General features: G+C 36.1%; 1 protein-coding gene across 1 annotated transcript; it reads left to right on the top strand.

Annotated features, from left to right (window-relative positions):
* Nucleotides 1–2,412: 2,412 nt before the first annotated feature.
* LOC117418050 (homeobox protein Nkx-2.3-like) lies at nt 2,413–6,476 on the top strand. Its single transcript, XM_034030596.3, has 2 exons — nt 2,413–3,089; nt 4,625–6,476. Exons 1-2 carry the CDS (start codon nt 2,735–2,737, stop codon nt 5,236–5,238), a joined length of 969 nt encoding a protein of 322 aa, XP_033886487.1. The 5' UTR covers nt 2,413–2,734; the 3' UTR covers nt 5,239–6,476.
* Nucleotides 6,477–16,646: the final 10,170 nt, after the last annotated feature.

Below are 16,646 nucleotides of genomic sequence, written 5' to 3'. Positions count from 1 at the left end.
GGGGGGGGGGGGGGGGGGGGGGGGGGGGCTACAAAAGTTGCATTATGGTCTTTTATAAACAGAAAGCCTAAAAACGTAATTAATTAAATTAGCATCGTTATAAAAATAGTATTAATAATAAATTATATATATGGAAAGGGAGGCATGAATAATTCACCTACAATGTAAACCGCGTTAGCGAGACTAGATTGGAAAAGAAATAGCTGCTATCTATCTATTTTATCTAGATCGATTTATTGGTCTTTATCTCCCTAACTGTCTGTCTCTTCAGAATAAATTAAAATACTCCCTCACCTGAAACTGTGTGTAGGCCTACAGGTAAGGAGGCTGCCCTAAAACGAGATGCTGTAGACCTCGCCTGTATGTGTGGATACCAAAAACAGAACAAGGAATCAATGTAGAGCGTGTCAGAAAAAACAGGTGGAGGAAATGCTGTAAGATTGCGGCTATATGTTCCTTTGTATGTGTTTCAGTTGTAAAACAAGAAGAGATTATTAACGAGACTTATTCATTCATGCGGTTGTCTTGCAATATCTGCACAGGTGAGTTGAGGCTAAACCCAGACAGGACCTATTATTAGAATGTATTTATATATATATATATATATATATATATATATATATATATATATATATATATATATATATATATATATATATATATATATATTATTCTTAATAGTAAATGAACGAACAACAGTAGGCCGATAGTCAATATTTATGCACGTTTTTGGTACTTAATATTTCTGCACTTCCCTTTTATCTTTAACTCGAACTGTATGGTTTTAAATAAACAGGACACCGCTTTTCAGATGCCTCAATGAAACAATTTATACATTATACATTCAAGAAAATGCGTAAAAAGAAAAAGGTCAAGCTAAATACCAAATTAAACCATACGACAACACATTTATTATTATTTAATTAGAGGCCGATTGTTTTAAATAACCCTGTAATAATACAGTATCGCTCAGGTTTATCAGTCATGGAAATGTGGGTATATAATAGGATGGTCTTTAAAGGGTTAATTAAAAATAAAAGAAGCAAAGTATGCGCAGCTGCATTCTTGAGGGCGGTATTCCAGACATATCAGTTTCATTTTGTTTCAGTGATTGAATATATGTTACCCTCATTAGGACCATGCATGTATTAATTTACAGTTGTTTGGGGATAATCTGACAGTCTGTTTACATTCTCAAAAAGCCGGTTCTATTATAAGTCATAAATCGAGAGGGAAAACAACATCGGCCATTGTAAACATGACTTTCCTGTAAATATAAATCTTAAAAATCCGGTAAATAGATGTTTATAGTTTTAAAAAAAATCATATTAGTTGAGGAAAATGAAAGAAGAAAAAAAAAAACTCTTGAAAGTATCTCTTCATAACGAGCAGCATTAATAGTCTATTCAGAAACAGAACATCGTTAACAATAGAGATGAACTATGCAGATTATTATTTGTAAAATAAATAAATACATATAATAATAATAATAATAATAATAATAATAATAATAATAATAATAATAATAATAATAATAATAATAATAATAATAATAATAATAATAATAATAATATCCCTTTATATCCCTACTGTCTTTAATATGGATTTTTCAGCAGGGATAAGGAGTATTAAACAACACAATTCTGCAAAGCACATGTTTATCCCGCAGTGCACAGTTAGCCTATATTCACATAAACTAAAGCACATAAAATTAGCCTTCCCTAAAACATACATCAAAACAAATCTGCTTAATTTAAACGAACGGCTGCATGGTAGCTTTCTGTGTTTTAACATACTAGACATTTCATTTTATGGGTTGGATTGTTTTTAAATTTTGTGATTTTAAACTTAGGCTACTGTATTTTACTTAGATAACCCAAAGATACACGGATATATCCGTACATAATAATAATAACAACGACAACTACAGTAGCCTGCCAAATCCACCCGCCAATACTGTAGCCAGTGTTTTAAACGAAACAGATTGACCTTGATAAGATTACATGGCGGTCAAAGTAGAAGACCTGCCCTCAAATGAAAATACATTTTTAAAGATATCATCTTTTCAGTATGGTGCCCTTGATATCTACAATTAAATAGCAAGTACGTTACTTAAAAAAAAAATGATATAGCCTATATATATATATATATATATATATATATATATATATATATATGCGTTGGTAATACGTAAATTATATAATAATAATAATAATAATAATAATAATAATAATAATAATAATAATAATACTCAACTGTTCTCTGAGTACAGATCAACTCTCGGAGTGTAATTAGTGCATCCGGGAAACAGCCAAGGAGGGGTTGTGGACCCCTAATAATCCATTTACAACACAGTGTTTCTGGAGATCCTCGTGTCACTCACCAGGCTCACCCCGCCCAACCGGGGTGACGTCATCGTCCCCGAGTGGAGCACTGGCTCACAGGGAGCCGGACTATCAAAAACAGGCACGACCTGCGGCATTGGCTGTAACAAGGAGCACCGGAGACCTCCTCTGCATGCATGGAAACTAGCATCTAGGCAGCTTGAGATTTGTTTTTCAGCTTTTTTAGGGTGGGGTGGGGGGGTCAGTGTTTTCTCTTTGATGTTTATAAGAAATGAAGAAGATTTAAATACTGGTACAGGTACACAAAGAAAATAATCATATATGTTTTACTCGTGTTCTTCCTCTCCGGTGGAGTTATCGTTTTGAATGTGTTTAAGCAGACTCTGATAATGCTTCCAAGTCCAGTTACTTCCACACCATTCTCTGTCAAAGATATTCTGAATCTGGAGCAGCAAACTCAACAGCACCAAGCCCTGCACCACCAGCACCCTCGCGCGCACTTGCACCAGGATTTACAGCAACAGCAGCAGCAACACTTCCACACGCCTCCTTCTTGCATGCTCGCCGCTGGGGAGAGCCCTGGCTTCTCGGACGGGGAGGAGAAAATGGCTTATCTTAACTCGCTCTCTGTCTCGCACAGTCACGGGGATGTCAGCCTCTCTCCCGACCTCTATGTCCACACAGCGCTTGAAAATTCAAACGACACCAAACTAGAGGTGGATCCACTAGAGGACCGAGAAACCAGTAAGTGTTTATTATTATTATTATTATTATTATTATTATTATTATTATTATTATTATTATTATTAAGAGTAGGCTATACTTTAGCCCTTATAAAATAGTTAACACACTATAATGTTACACTTCCAAGAAAATAAATACAGGGCTAGTAAATCACTTTTGTGGTGACCTCAAAACATACATACATAATACTGTGTAGCGTTTAAACCATATTCAGCACACAATATAAATACCCACAACTATTATACATGCATTTGTTAGGTTGATTTATGAGCAGTGAGTGTAAGGTCTACATCTCACTTAAATGAGGGCTGTTGAATATGGGGGGCCTGGTTGTTTAAGACAGACAATCGATAGTTTAATAAAACAGTAGGTGATAACCTAATTAACATCCTAATAGCGCCAGGACAGATCTCTGTGATTGTCAGCTGCGTTAAAGCAAATACCTTATGTCACAAATTTAACATAATGGACTATAGTAAAATACATGTGTGGCCATTAAAGTTTAATTTCGTCTGCTTTCATATTTATCAGAATATTTGTTTTCATTTCCTTGAAGACTTTGGTTATACTACAAATATACTTAGGCTAATTAAGATTAACAATATAGCAATAATCTAAAAGTAGATATGTATATATTTGAATTATAATATAAATCAAATGTTGTGCTATTGTGAGTCATTCCACCCCGATTCTTGCTGAATATTTACATTTTTGTGGGCGTAATTCTTAACTATTTATGTGCATTATTTTTTTCTATTACATTATTTTAAATTATATATATATATATTGGATTGGTTAAAAGGGGTTTGGAAGCGTAACAGAGAAGATGTATATGTTCATCTTAACATTATATTGCCCAAATCATAAACGTACTTTATGTAAAAGCCACGTTGTTAGATTTAGTGTGCATTCCTTTGTGTGCTCGTCTTAATTAATACATCACGACGGCGATTCATTATTTTAAATAGTATAGTATACATTTGCTTTTAAATGTGAAATAGGCTAGCGTAATACTTGCATCTTTTCCCATAAGTAGTGAAATTACTATTTTGTGATACACATTTATTTTAATTATAAGCACTATTTTCCACTTCATTAATCAGGTAAGGTCACACTGCCTATATTTGAAAGATGCGAACAGTGATTTAGACAAAAATCAACTATTTCCATATATTGTATATTAGAGTAGGCTACAGTCCTAATCTTTTATTATTATTATTATTTCTTACTCCTATAGCTAAATTACGGGCTAAGGGGTGACTAAACGAGACAATTGGTGACAGAAGTGCTATAAATCTAGCGTTGACGGGTTTACTTTTTTCAAAAGTGTATACATTTATGTAAAAAAGGCTTTTTCTTTTTATTACAATAAAATGATTCTGTATTATTATTATTATTATTATTATTATTATTATTATTATTATTATTATTATTATTATTATTATTATTATTATTATTATTATTATTAATATTATTATTATAGAGTTTATTATAGAGTTTATTATAGAGTTTATTATTAGTATTATTTTTTGCAGAAAGTTGTCCTGTTAAGAAATCGAAAGATTGTGATGACAGCCGGCAGGACGAATCGGAAAGACCCAAGCAGAGAACCAGGCGGAAACCCAGAGTTCTCTTCTCACAGGCCCAGGTGTTTGAGCTGGAGAGGCGGTTCAAGCAGCAGAGATACCTGTCGGCGCCGGAGAGGGAACATCTAGCCAACACGCTGAAACTCACTTCCACTCAGGTCAAGATCTGGTTTCAGAACCGGCGGTACAAATGCAAAAGGCAGCGGCAGGACAAGTCGCTGGAGATGGTTGGCCACCACCACCCTCCGCCGCCCAGACGAGTTGCAGTGCCCGTGTTGGTTCGGGATGGCAAGCCTTGTTTAGGGGGATCTCAGAACTACAATGCTCCCTATGGGGCAAACCCTTACAGCTATAACAGTTACCCGACTTACAGTACCTACAGCAACCCCGCGTACAATTCCAATTACAGCTGCACTTACTCCAGTATACCCCCCATTCCACCCAGCACAGCTACCAACGCTTTCATGAACATGAGCCTCAGCAATGCCACTCAGCCCCAGACGCATCAAGGGGCCACAGCCTCACCGTGCCAGGGGACTCTACAAGGGATCCGAGCCTGGTAGCAATACAGAAATAAATGAATACATAAGATCAAATACATGGATGATTCCTATTGGTTTTATTTTTATTTGTTGTTTTTAAATACCGTGGAAGTATAAAAGAGACATCTATCCTCCATCAATGGTTCTCAACAGTGGGACTTTTTATATTTATTTTTTATTTGGACAAAATATCAGTTGTATATTTATGTTTCAAATAACGTTATTGTATTACGGCTCCAAGGGAAGTATTTAACCCTCTAATGCACATTAATGTGTCACATATGCTAAAATGCTTCGCCAGCCCTCTATTATAATTTTTTTTAAATCCAGACTCAAAAGCGAGCATTTTCCATATCATTGTATTATGTGTTGCCGGACAGGAAACCAAATTGTGTTTTGTACAAGAATCGGAATCCAGCTGCACAAATAAAGTAGCTTTTCTCATTTAAAAAATGATTGGGAATTACAGGGTTACGCTTCCCTTTGCATTATTTCTAAAATGTACTGTACTTTATGCAACAGATATTGTATTATTATTTGGCCATCAATCTAAAAATAACTATTACACTTCGTTTTTTTTTTTTTTTTTTATCCTTTATCGACGACGTAAATAATATGTACGCATTGAAAGCAAAAGTCGGGTTTCCACGTATAACATGGACTTTGTGACCTCTGGAATTAAAGGTCATCGAGAAGGGACAGAGGTAATGATGTCAGGATTGTTTCACACAAAACGCCGATACATGAATTTGTAGCATTCAAGAAAAAGAAAGATAAGCACCTTTACGGATTGACAATTACTTCTTTGAACCGAATGCGCCTTTATTTTACAAGACTTGCCTCTAAATGATCTCACCAAGTGCTGTTTTAGACTGTTTCTGCGGAGGAAAAATAACAGTCAAACGTGTGTGTCTGTGTGTTTCACTTTTTCTGTATTTCATTTTTCTACTATTTCAACCCACGAGAATGAAGACATGTTGCCGGTTGTAAAAACGTGTCACAGACATCCGCAAAGCAGCTTCCTCTTTGGAATGGAGTGCATCACTACATATTTCGGCGGTACCTGTCTGTGTTTGAATGCCATAAAATCTGATTCAACTCGAGAAATATTTCCAATTGTAAAATGCCTGTTAGGATTGCTTATAATTGTATACTGTATAGCATGTGCAAAAGTAATGCCTGTCGCATTAAGATGGATCTCCTAATTTGTTGTTGTAATGCGCTACAAGGAATACAATAAATAGTGAGGTGCAATATTGTATAGCTGCTATTATTAAAGGTGGCATAATTAAGAGAATGTCAACTTACTTTAAGAAAACCTTTTTTAAAATCCAAAATATTTATCTTGTTGAAGACCATACAGATGTCTAGCAGGTATGATTCAAGTCCTATACATAGGATTAAAAGTAAAATACTTAAAAAGGAAACATGTAGTTGCCTCGCTCTGCAACGGGATTTAGTGTTTGTGTGTGTGTGTGTGTGTGTGTGTGTGTGTGTGTGTTCTTTTCACATAAAGCTTGAGTCTTATAAGAATTATAATTTCTAAATTTGAAAATGAATCTGTGTCCGTGTACAGGGAACACCGACACGCACTGAAAGTATTCATTTTCTCTATACCCCGAGCAACAAAATTAAAACTGCGCGTGGATAATCCATTCTCCTTTTCAAAACAGGAAGCGTTACGTCTATCTTCTTGGCTGCCTTAATTCCTTTCTTAATCAAGGGCTATTTAGAAGTTGCTCACAACTCTTTTCGCTTTGTTAGCCTCTTGTCATTTACAAAAATGTCTTAACAGAGGCAGTTAGAAAGGGCAACCCAGCCACACTCAAATTAATTGTCCAAGTGCCAGTGGTGTGAAAGGGGAAGTTATTCTGCATTGAGGAGCTTTGAGGGTGCGATTAGTCCTCTAGAATACACTGAAAGAAGCTGTTCGAGTTGGGTTGGACGGTATAATAATGGCATTTAATGGATTCATGAACAAAGGTGTGTGGCAGGAACGCTAGGTCCTCGGCAAAGACAAAAAAGCCCAAGAGCTGCTAGATTGACGTCCTTAAATACGTCTCATTGATGCACAGGCGGGCGCATTATTTAATAGCCTGGTTAATAGTAGGAGGGATAAAAATGTGTTCAGTTTTGTTCTTTCCTTTTTGTATCGCAGAGAAAGGGGTTCTGATTAGGGGGCGCGCTCTCCAGCAGGGTACATCCAGCGCAGGAGAGCTGGAGCTTACAGCGGGAGGCTGTCTGTCTGAATAAAGGGTCATTATTGCTACACGTTTAGCCATTTCTCTATTCCAAAAAATAGACTGGTTGAGACTGGAGAAATCGTGAGGGACAGTGGAAAGACAAAGCCATCAGGATATAGAAAGCCACAATGAATACGTGCTGTACTCCACCGTTACTCACCACTTCATATTGCTTAGGAAATCAATTGAATCAGAACACACACACAGAATAATAAATACATACAATAAAACACACATATAAGGCTCGATATTTTAAGAAACTGCAAAGACATTTTAACGGTATAATACTAGGTCTACGGTTTTTCTTTGTATGTCGTTACAATGCCTTTGTCCTTGCTATAAAATGTGGGTTGTTTAAAATACTAAAGAGGGTTTGCTAGATTATTATTATTATGTTATAAAAACAATAGTAAGCATTTACTTTTCTATCCAGCTAAATTCTTAATAAATTGGATAAATAACACGGTATATCTATTATCAACACGGTTTTGAAGAAGAGTTTATATTAGGCGACCCAGTAATTTTTTTTCAGCCTTACGAGACTAAACATAGAATTCATGTGGTCATGGTTTGGTAAAAAGGTGTATATATTAAAAATAATATTGCAGATATTGCTTATAAAGATTTTCTTAATCAGAAATGTTCTTAATCAGAACTGCCTAAGGATGTGTGTGCACAATGGAATATACAAGACGAGTTTTAACATTCCAATCAGGGATAAGCTGTCGCATTATGCGTTTAATTATTCCTGCATCAAATACCGGGTCTACAAGAATGTCAGGCGAAAAGCAAAATAACATATAAGCTTGTAGACACAAGTTTGCAAATTCAACTTGTAAAGCAAAGTAATCCGAACCCAGAACAAGGACAGTAACAATAGGTGCGGGGAATCTGACAAATACGTGCTCTCTATATGTCTGAGGGGTTCAAACAGTGTGTGTTAAATTCAATTAAAAAAGAAAAGCTTTTTTTTCGCTTACGTTTTCAAAATGTTCCACCCTGTGCTGTCAAGAATAACTGTGTTAATAAAGGTCTACTTTTCTTTTGTGAGGTTATGTACGCCGTTTACTTGATTCGTATTGATTTTATAAATTAAATTCCAAGAAAGGAAATTAAATCCTGTGTCTGCGTTGGGCTCCATTACAGAAGCATGAAGTGCAGAGCCGCTCCTCATACGGTGTACAGGGCCAGTGGGTTCAGACGGGAAGTTGAAAGTATGCAAAATTTAACTTGAGTCCAGGCAGAGGAACATTAAACAGTTATATCTGTCATCGAGGGAATGGGAAGATTACAGGAGCAGAAAAATAATTATACCAGTAATGATATTCCAGTCTAACAAATATAGCTTGGGGGGGGGATACATCTGGAAATGATTTGTATTTTACCATATCATGAAAGAATACTCTGATTCTAAAACGTTTGCTAATTGCACCAACCAAAACATTACAATACAGGACAATACAGTGTAACTTTTTTTAATGATAACTGCATGCACATTTGTTCCCACTATAACTATTTCATAGATTTTTTTTTTAAGAAGTCTATTAGACACTGTGTTTTGTCGAATTTCATATTTAACTAAATTATTAAATATGTTAGAATACATGTGACATTTAAAAAAACAAAATATAATTAGGGCTTCTAGTTTTCGGTTTTTATTTTCCATCTCTCTCCCTCCCTTTAAACCTTAATTAACAGTTGTTAAGCCTTTTCTGAATACCAGATTGATTAAATTAGCGACGCACTACTAGAATTTAACGCAGTGGAAATGACAAAGCGGAATTCGGCGATCAGAGCCAGATTGAAATGCAGGTTCAAACAGAATCAGATCAATGCGCGTCGTTTGTTAACTCAATCAAGATATCGGGGTAAAAAGAAACAACGGCTCGAAATATGTTTAAAAGGGACATCACGTGATCAAAAATAAAACCTGAGAACTAGAATCCCTAAATATAATGAGCCTGATTATTACGGGGAATCGTAGGTTGTGTTAGGAGACAAAGCGGACAGGACAATCAGTAAAGGCATCTGCCCAAACAGCAACAAAAAGAAAAGATTATACTGGCAGAGCTATCTTACAGATACTAAGGATTCAAACAGGCCCCCTTACCCAGCACACTCTCAGCAGAAGACAGGGTCACTAGAAGTTATTGAGCGAGTTACATTTTCAAGTGTGTTTATTTATATTGCGCCTTTCATACCAGTACCTCAAAGCGCTTTACACGTGGTTAAAACAGAAATAAGTCTACATTATCAAGAAATAGTAAATATTACAAAATAATATGCTAGATAATAATAATAATAATAATAATAATAATAATAATAATAATAATAATAATAATAATAATAATAATAATGATGAAATGTCAAAGATACTTCCCATGCTCTCTGTCGCTGCAGTTGTCTCAGCCTATGCGTTAAATACCGGTACACTGGATAAATTAGAGCAGCCCCTTTTCTCAAAGTTCAATGAGGGAAATGACTGTGGTCTTGCTGTGGTATTTATCCGACAAGTAAATTGGACTCGGTGAAATACGACAATATGAAGTAGTATGAGCAAAGTTATATAGAAACGCTACCTCTGTCGTATCGTGCTCCTGACGTCGTACTGATACGACATCGTATTGGTATATAAAGGAGCCACTGTTCTCAAAGTGAAATCGATCGATTTCACATCCCCTTAAACATGTTATGACAGTTCTGTGCGCAATGTATAGAGCCACGTTTTTTCTAATCGCTTTTCTCCTGTGACTCACCATGCTTGAATTTATTAGATTTGTAAACAGTGGTGACACCGCCGGCTAGAGCAGAAAGCAACCATTTGGTTTTATGCGTGTTTAGACCCCAGCATTAATTCTGACTTGAATGCTTAGACAAGAGACAAGCTCTTCATCAAAACTAAAGCATGTGCCCCATTGTCCTTGCTATACAGGGCACTATATCGCTTGGGACAATTCATCACTCGACCCGAGTTTTATTCATTCATCCCACTATTTATTTATTTTAGGAAGAAGAAAAAAACATTACATTTGTTATAATGTGTAAAACATCAATGTTGTTGCGTTGCCTTACCGAGACGCTATGCTTACATTTCACATTAGATTTGTATTTTTTATATTATTTATTTTATTTTTGTTTAAATCAAAATGATCGTTATAATCATTACTAAGTAGCTATTGCAAAGCCATACAATTTGATTTAATTCATGCCAGAATGCCCCTGTCAAGAAATGTTTGTATTTCAGCGAGATATCTCATGAATTAATGGAGGCTTGGGTGGTCATTATATGCAGTGTGGCACCTAGAAGATGAACGTCACTCGAGTTCAATATCTATTCACCACGGGGTCATGTACAGACCAATTCATTTTCAAAATCTTATTTTTTTTATTCTCACATCTATTTGATTGCAACCACACGGGCTCAGGAAGAAGACAGAGAGTGTGCCATGCAAACAGAGTTCACCTAAATGCACTAGCGCTATTAAAGGAGATTAATTAGAAAGCAAACAAAGACAGGGCAAGACTCGGCTCTGACTAACAGCAAAGGCGTACACGTACCATTTCCACTGGCTACTACACTGTAGGACATACCTGTGTCAGGATAAGTGGCCCAAGCCGTTTGATGAAGGTAAATAGAGCAGGCGACAGTGTGGCGATGCCTGAGGAGGGACCTCACCACTTCACTGACACAGTTTCTCTGAGGAAGGGCTGAGATCGGTATCTGTGCACAGGCTACAGCTCACCCGGTCTCCTCACAGTCTCCTTTTTGGGTTCCCAAAACAACTTTAAAAACAATAGGTCTCCTGGGCAACCCTTTCAAGAAATGAATAAACAGAAACAAAACACCAATATACGCAGGAATGGGAAAGGTCCACTTATAGGGTACTTATGTGCTGGTTAAATCTCTAAAAGAATGTCCTTATCAGAAATACTCGATTAACCCCCACCCAATTTCTCCATGTTTGAAAGAATAGTCATTATATGTAACAAAATGCTTGTCCATCTTCGATATGTCTTCGGTACGTATTGTGTTTTACTGTAAGTGGCATTCAACACACTTCAACTCGCGTTTAATAGATTATATCCCAGTTCCAGTGTTTATCGTGCTATACTGCAAGTTTTCTGCTTTAAGTTTATGTTTAAAATGTAGACCCATGGTTTCCTTTTGAAAACACAAAAGTGATAATAATTAATTCCAGTGTTAAGAATTCCTGTTTCTTATACTGAATAAATGTTCTTCAGATTTTCATTACGTTCAACAATCGTTTAGGAAAGATATTCAAATACAAGGTATTCAGATAGCCTCATAATAATAATAATAATAATAATAATAATAATAATAATAATAATAATAATAATAATAATAATAAACACAGAAAGTAACGTAACAAAATACAGATAGCAACAGTATAAGATAATATAGATAGATAGATAGATAGATAGATAGATAGATAGATAGATAGATAGATAGATAGATAGATAGATAGATAGATAGATAGCGGCAAAACTGAAATTGGAAAATGTCTTCCAAGTATAACGCTCCTGATTTCTTTCGTGAAGAGGGGTCTTTAGACCAAGACCAATTTTCCCACACATTTAATTCTTTTGACCGGTTTGGTATATCTTCTTTCTGTACATTTACTGGGGTGTACTAGTGTAGTGCATCCCTGTAATGTAGTTCTAACACACTGTCATGATATGTTGATGGGAGGAAATTATTTAAAAGTGGTCGATAATGTTTGTATTCAGGATTACACTAATTGACCGTACATGTTATACTGTGGGACCACACGAAGATAATAGGTCAAGAGTAGTCTGCTCGATAGCCTAAATAAATGAGTCTCAGTGAGATAAGACTTCTCTATAGCGAGGGACGGGGTGAAGGGGAGGGGTTGACAGCCAGTACAGCAATGTATATATAAATTAAGAATTTTGTCAGCTACTGAAAATAAACTTTTTTTTTTTTTTTAACTTACAACAAAAGTAGTCACATCCTGTTCATTTTTTTAAATATACGTTCTTGGATTCGGATACATTTAGGAACAGATAACTGAAATTCTCACCTTTAAAACGTCATATCAGCGATAGAGTTGATATCCAACATTTCTGCATTTACAGGGATAATAACAAAAAATGCAATTGAATTTGATAGGATTGTGTACAGTAGGCTTATGCAGGCAGATGTCAAAGTGCAAGATAAACCAACATGCGCTGGAGCGTGAAGCGACTCAGTTTGGCATTCCTTACCTGCTTCATTCCGCCTTCATCAAGTCACGTGCAAAGGCGGCTTTTTAAAAGTGGGAGAGGTTAACCAAATCAGTGCACTATATGATGGTTTGTGACGCGATTCCTGAAAAATGAAAGAAACTTCAGAGAAAGAGGAAAGAGAAATACGAATAATGACAAAAATAACAATAATTGATAGGCTATATTTGATGGTGAATTTAATATGTGATATACAGGTAAGTATTGGTCTGGAGGCAAATAACCCGGGAAAGAAATAGGTAAAATAACATAGGTGTATGAGAAAGTCAACATCCGGTCTGCACGGACATTTTTCTAAGGCTACGTTTGTCCATCCATTTTCTGTGGGTTATTATTATTATTATTATTATTATTATTATTATTATTATTATTATTATTATTATTATTATTATTATTATTAAAAATGTATTTTTATATACATTAACTGCCCATGAGACGTGTGTGTGTGTGTGTGTGTGTGTGTGTGTGTGTGTGTGTGTGTGTGTGTGTGTGTGTGTGTGTGTGCCAGATTGGTTATAGACTGCCGTTTACCTGATCTGTTTTATTTCGCTGGGTGTACTGTGGATTCACCAGGCGTTCTTTTTTGTGATTGGTTCTCTTGTCCGATATGGAATGGAGGCGCCCCGACAGGATGGTGCAAAATTGGATCTAATCCTTTTCACAATGCTCAGAACAGTGATAACGTTCAATTTCACACTACTTTTAGTATGTACTGTAATACTTTACACTGCAGGGTTTATTTTGGTAACACTTGTGTCTTTCTGTTGGTCTTAAACCGTTAAGACCATTTCTATAATCACCTCAAAAGTGTAAAAAAGAAAGTGCTTTGTTGTTAACTTAAAAACACCGCTAAGCAGTTATGAGCAATTAGTTCACCAGTGAAACGTCTTTGCTATTCCCTTTCATTAGCATTTCCAGCTGCTATCCTGCTTGCAGAAAACTGCACTTTACTATCGCCCAACCGTGCATCGTTATCGACATATTTTCAACCTAGCGTCTTTCCATCGTGCTTATAATTTAAACTTGAACTTTTAAACTTCTACCGGCTTAGCTTTAGCAGCTCTTGATTTGTATGAGAGGTATGGAACCCCCTTCACGGGGGCGTCTTCAGAAAAGTGAAGGGTTACATGTAATCAGCGCATGCGTCTGTTTTATTTTAATATTTTCAATGACAAGGACTTTAATGTTATGCCTAATTTCTGTGCGAACTGAAACTAAATACAGTCTGAATGAAAGCCTTGTTTGTCCCGTTGGGATTTGATGTGAGATTAGCAGCTAATTGTTTGATAAAGGAGATGGTTGTTTCCAAGACAGAGTGATTCTCAAACATTGTTTTCCAGAATCGTCACGTACATCCCAGCTGTCCGCGTGTTTAGTTCCCTGCGTTGCTTCTGTTTCTGTGCTGAGCTCAGCAAAAAAAGATGTTTCGCCAATAAATGATCCAAGACCCCCCAGAAACAAAGCTGATGAATGTATAAAAGAGTCGTTTAATATTTATTATGTACACGAGTTTATACAAACAGTGACTTTTCGGAGCAAATGTCTCATGCTGAACTATAGCATTATTGCGAAACTTTTTTTTTTTTTTTTTTTTGACTATGCGCGCAAGGGCTGGTTTGTTTAAAATTACAACCACACAAAATAAATCCACAAATCGGTTAACAAATATAAAGTACATTTTTCTTCGCGGGGGTTTTGGAGCGATAAACGAAGTCTTGGATAAACTCCGATTAGTCAGCGTGTCGTACATACAGACTACTGCCCTGCCAAATAATACCATTAACACTGGCGTTGTAATTCCATGCAGAAATCTGTCGTGTAAAAGAAATCACTAAATCAAAGCCACAGCCAGCAATTGTCAGCTACATTGGTCTTCTCTATCAACCATATCAGGTCTGAGGTCAAGGTTGTTATACAGACCTGGAAATAGGACATCTGTATCAAACGTTATCCGAGATATGGTGTTGATACTGCCAAAAGAGCCGAGGAGGGTTTTACTGAGCGGAGTGCTTTAATACACCCCAAAGGACACTGTTGAGTCACATTTGGTCTAAGCTGTCCAGTCTCCTGAAAGTGAGTTTGTTAAAAACGTCCACCACGTGCTTTCACTGGTTAGCCTCATACCTTCCCGGATCCATGCTGATCTCGAGTTCATCTTGTGAAAGTAAGCATTTCTCACCAAACTGAAGTCAGAACACGAGCCTAAATGTCCATAAACATTAATGGTATTGCGTTAGCTATAGCCTGGTGAGTATGACCACAGGAACAACAGTAACGTATTGTTCATAGGAGTATGACAGGTCTTAAATCGACCACGTTATTCAGAGATATTTTGCCACTAGTGAATATTGGAACTGCAGTTGAGCTAAATATCTGTTTTAAAATAAAAGAGTCTGGCAGAATTACAGAACATCCGACCAAGACATCTGTCACATCTATGTGCTTTTTATAACACGCTTTAAAACGTCGGAGGTACTGAACTCAGCACCTGGGTTCCAATGCTAGTTCTATGCGTGTCACTTGGGTAGCAGAACCCGCAGCTTCACATTATTGTAAACTGGATTCATTTTTTTTCTGGAACTGGCAGAACACATTTAGCATACTAGACAAAACTGTGATTTTATTGTCTGTCAAATATGTTTTGAAACCATATAGCCTGGGTGAAAGCGAATAAAGCATATTTAGCTCGGCTCTCTTTAGAAACATGATTTAATACCAAATAAATATGCAACCACATGCTTTTCCGTAACATGCTACCTCCCTCTTGCGGTTAGTAATAGTAAAGCTTATAATAACGTCAACGTTTAATCTCGTTGTATGTATGTTTCTGAATAGAAAACTCTGCCACACACAGCACAGATACTCAGTGAAGCCGAGAGAGCTGAACCGCGTTTTTGAATCACAAAAATGTGCTCGAGAGAACCGGCCTTTATCCTTCATAAATGAGTTAAGACTATTTGGGCTATACGTTTATGACTAGAATTAAGAGTTAGGTTGTGTTTATAATTTCTTAACATATACAGTGATTTAATTACATTAAATTATGAATGAGAAATGCAACTTTTATTTGGTATAAAAAAGAGAGAGGTATCCATCCATGTTTCGCATTATATTCTCGCGTTAGTTTAGGCTGCAGCGTTTATGACTTATTGAGTTTGCAAATGGTTCTCTACTGGCCAATGGTTTGTAACAAACTGAGTTTGTGAAAAACTACATCCGACAGACGACCAGAGATCCAGTTTAAAATTTGAGACAAATAGAAGACAAGCGGCTCTTAGAAGACAAGTCTCTCTCACTTGATTTACGCGATATTTACCAGGGTGCATAAACCCTTCTTCCAGCGCGTAAACCAAGTGAGAATAGGGCAACATTTCGCAATAATTATTACAGATTAAACACAAGAGTGTTGATTTCTTACTGTTTTCGTTGCTTCTCCATTATTGGTGTAATATTGTTTTTGTGTAATATTTTCAAAACACTATTTTTGTAATATTGGCCTTGCTTAACATTTCTCAAACATGATAGTAAATGCAATGTTTACACAGTAAGCACACACTATAAAAGCTAATAATGAGGATTGTATTTGAGTTCGCAAATCTACAACGAGATGTATATACAAAAATCTTACTGCAGCATTGTATCCAGTTTTGGGGCAGTTCATATTACAATTTCTATATTATGAGACAAGAAATATAATTCCACAAGGTGGCGCTAACTCCTCAATCTTGTATTTCCTATATTGCTGGTAGTTATATTTCTTTCTGTATTATTAAAAGGCACACTGCTGGAAAGCCATTATGATCAATTTGAATTTTTTTTTATGTTTACATTTTATTTTAGGTAAACAGATATCACAGAAGCGACATGGGCAATACGCGCATACATAACTCGTGTCTATATATTGTACATTGTCTCGCATAT

Source organism: Acipenser ruthenus, chromosome 13, assembly GCF_902713425.1.
Source record: "Acipenser ruthenus chromosome 13, fAciRut3.2 maternal haplotype, whole genome shotgun sequence".
Classification (NCBI taxonomy): Eukaryota; Metazoa; Chordata; class Actinopteri; order Acipenseriformes; family Acipenseridae; genus Acipenser; species Acipenser ruthenus.
This window is presented reverse-complemented; position numbering and strand designations above follow the sequence as displayed.

What these genes read in the sequence shown, in the direction of transcription:
- LOC117418050 (XM_034030596.3), top strand. Translation starts at nt 2,735, where the DNA reads ATGCTTCCAAGTCCAGTTACTTCCACACCATTCTCTGTCAAAGATATT. An exon ending in ACTAGAGGACCGAGAAACCA is followed by an intron (nt 3,090 to 4,624) that starts GTAAGTGTTTAT and finishes TATTTTTTGCAG; the next exon opens with AAAGTTGTCCTGTTAAGAAA.